At 39.2% G+C, this 2,266-nt stretch overlaps 1 protein-coding gene across 1 annotated transcript; it reads right to left on the reverse strand.

Annotated features, from left to right (window-relative positions):
• Window positions 1–496: 496 nt before the first annotated feature.
• LOC101581177 (interferon alpha-2-like) lies at window positions 497–1,066 on the reverse strand. The gene has a single exon (XM_004638577.1). The coding sequence runs from the start codon at window positions 1,064–1,066 to the stop codon at window positions 497–499; it is 570 nt and encodes a 189-aa protein (XP_004638634.1).
• Between the last annotated feature and the right edge of the window lie 1,200 nt (window positions 1,067–2,266).

The raw sequence follows: 2,266 nt of genomic DNA on the forward strand, positions 1-2,266 counted from the left end.
GGGCTGGCTGGCATGTGGTGCTGGGGGATTGAACCGCGGTCCCTGATGCTTTTGCTAAGCTTGTTCTAAGTAGGTGCTTTAGACCACCGAGCCATCTCTCCAGCCCCCATTTTTTTTTAATTTATTTTATTTTATTTATTTGAGAGAGAGAGGAAATTTTCTAGATTAAAGACTTTAATGAACAAGGTTAAATAAAATACTAATTTAAAAAGTATATTTTATTATATCATTCTCAGAGTAAAGGTACACATATGATTATTTGAACAAAATAATTTAGATCTTACTGGTCTAAAAATAAATATTTAAATGAATACATTAGATATATCAGCATAGTCATCTGTAAGGAATATGATGATTCTAACACTCACGACTTTGGACAGACTTAATGAGTTCCTGTCGAAATTACAACAGAAATAAATGTCTTTGAAATAGCAGAATGTGCAAGTGTAGCACAGTGAATTAGTCCATGAGAATTATTTCCTGGTTGGAACAGGTCTTATTCTATAGTCCATGATCTCTCTTGAAGCTTTACTGCTGAAGAGAAGGCTCTCCTGATTTCGGCTCTGACAACCTCCCACGCACACGGGCTGTATCTCTTCTCGTTCAGGTACACAGCGATCCTGTGGAAGTATCTCCTCACAGCCAGCCTGGGGGCCTCATGCAGCAGGGCAGCCTCTTCCAGCCCCTCCTCCTGGGTCAGGCAGGCCCACAGGTCCTCTAGCTGCTGGTGGAGGCCGGTGCGGAAGGCGTCCAGCAGGCTCTTGTCCCAGGCAGCGGATGAGTACTGTGTGCTGAAGAGGCTGAAGGTCTGGATGTTCACCTCGTGGAGGACGTAGAGGGCCTGAGCTTTCTGGAGCTTCTTGCCATCAAACTCCTGTTGGGGGAGGCCAAAGTCCTTCCTGTCTTTGAGGCAGGAAAAAGTGGAGATTCTCCTCATTTGTTCTAGAAGTATCAAGACACTCTTTGGCCTCAGACTGTGTGCCTGTAGCTGACCACAGTCCAGAGAGTAGGCTGACCTGCAGCTGAATATGGCCGGAGCCATCAGTAAAGTAAATGTGAGTGCCATTGGTGGTCTGGTAGAAGCTTCTATCCTGGCTGAACTTTCCCTTCTAGGTTCTCTGAAGACCCTAATGTGTCCACAGATCTTACATTGGACATGTAGTGCTTTTCATTTTCTGAATGTAACCCCCATTACTTTCAACTTCAGTTTTTACTTTCCTTTATGCATTCTCTATGTGGATTTAAGCAGTGTTTCTCAACCATTCTGGGCTTATTGGTTCCCACTTCCTTACTTCAAGGCTATTTAGGTATTTTTTCTAATTAAAAACAATTAAGTTTTAATAACATAAACATATTCTATATGTAGTCATTTACCCTTTGTGAATGAATACTTTATTATAAACTGTGTTAAACTTGTCTTTTTATTCAAGCCAGGGTTAAAAATGACTGAATACAAATTTTATTCTCTAAGTTACATTTAAATAAATTGACTTTTTAACTTACCTTCATAACTAAACTTACTTAGTGATTATGATTTATTTATGTAATTTAATTAATTGCTGTTATGAAAGTAATATAATTTGACAATCTGTAATATAGGATAGCAACAAAGTAAAATGACTAAAATCATTAGATGCTAAAATGTATCAAAAAACAACCATTATCTTAACATACTAATGTACTTAATTGACTTCTTATGAAAAAATGTTGAACTTTACTTGCAGCTAGATATTACAATATTCAATTTTTTCTCTTACATACTTGTCATAATTATGGATATTTGCAATAACTTCGTAAACTTATAAAATAAAATTTGAAATTTGTGTATTTAACTCTCAGTGGCCGCAACACCGTGAGAAGCACTGAGCAGCAGACGTGAGCAGTGGCTCCCGTGCAGACAGTGACACCACTCGCAAGCAGGCCGCCCCTCACGACCGATTCACAGATGCAGCCCACCTGAGAGAGTTCTAAAGTCACAGCCTAGGTTTGTCAAAAGCTTGAAGGTCTGAGTCCGCCCGCCATTAGCCTTTCTCCACCATCTCAGGGTCGGTCCTTTGTTACGTGATCCACACAAAGAAACAGTAAAAATATACTAGGCCATAAGGTTGCGTCAGGTCCCATGGAGCTTTTGAGGACTACAAACCATTGGAATATCTAAGTTTTATTTACACACCTGAGAGTTAATTTTCACACTCTTCAGACCAACACCGTATCCAATGAGAAAATACAGTTGACAAATATCAATTTTATTATAAAATGTTTTATT

Source organism: Octodon degus, unplaced genomic scaffold (assembly GCF_000260255.1).
Source record: "Octodon degus isolate 3935 unplaced genomic scaffold, OctDeg1.0 scaffold00099, whole genome shotgun sequence".
In the NCBI taxonomy this organism is placed as follows: Eukaryota; Metazoa; Chordata; class Mammalia; order Rodentia; family Octodontidae; genus Octodon; species Octodon degus.

Bases quoted from the DNA above. Each gene is read 5' to 3' on its own strand.
- LOC101581177 (XM_004638577.1), bottom strand. From the start codon at position 1,066: ATGGCACTCACATTTACTTTACTGATGGCTCCGGCCATATTCAGCTGC.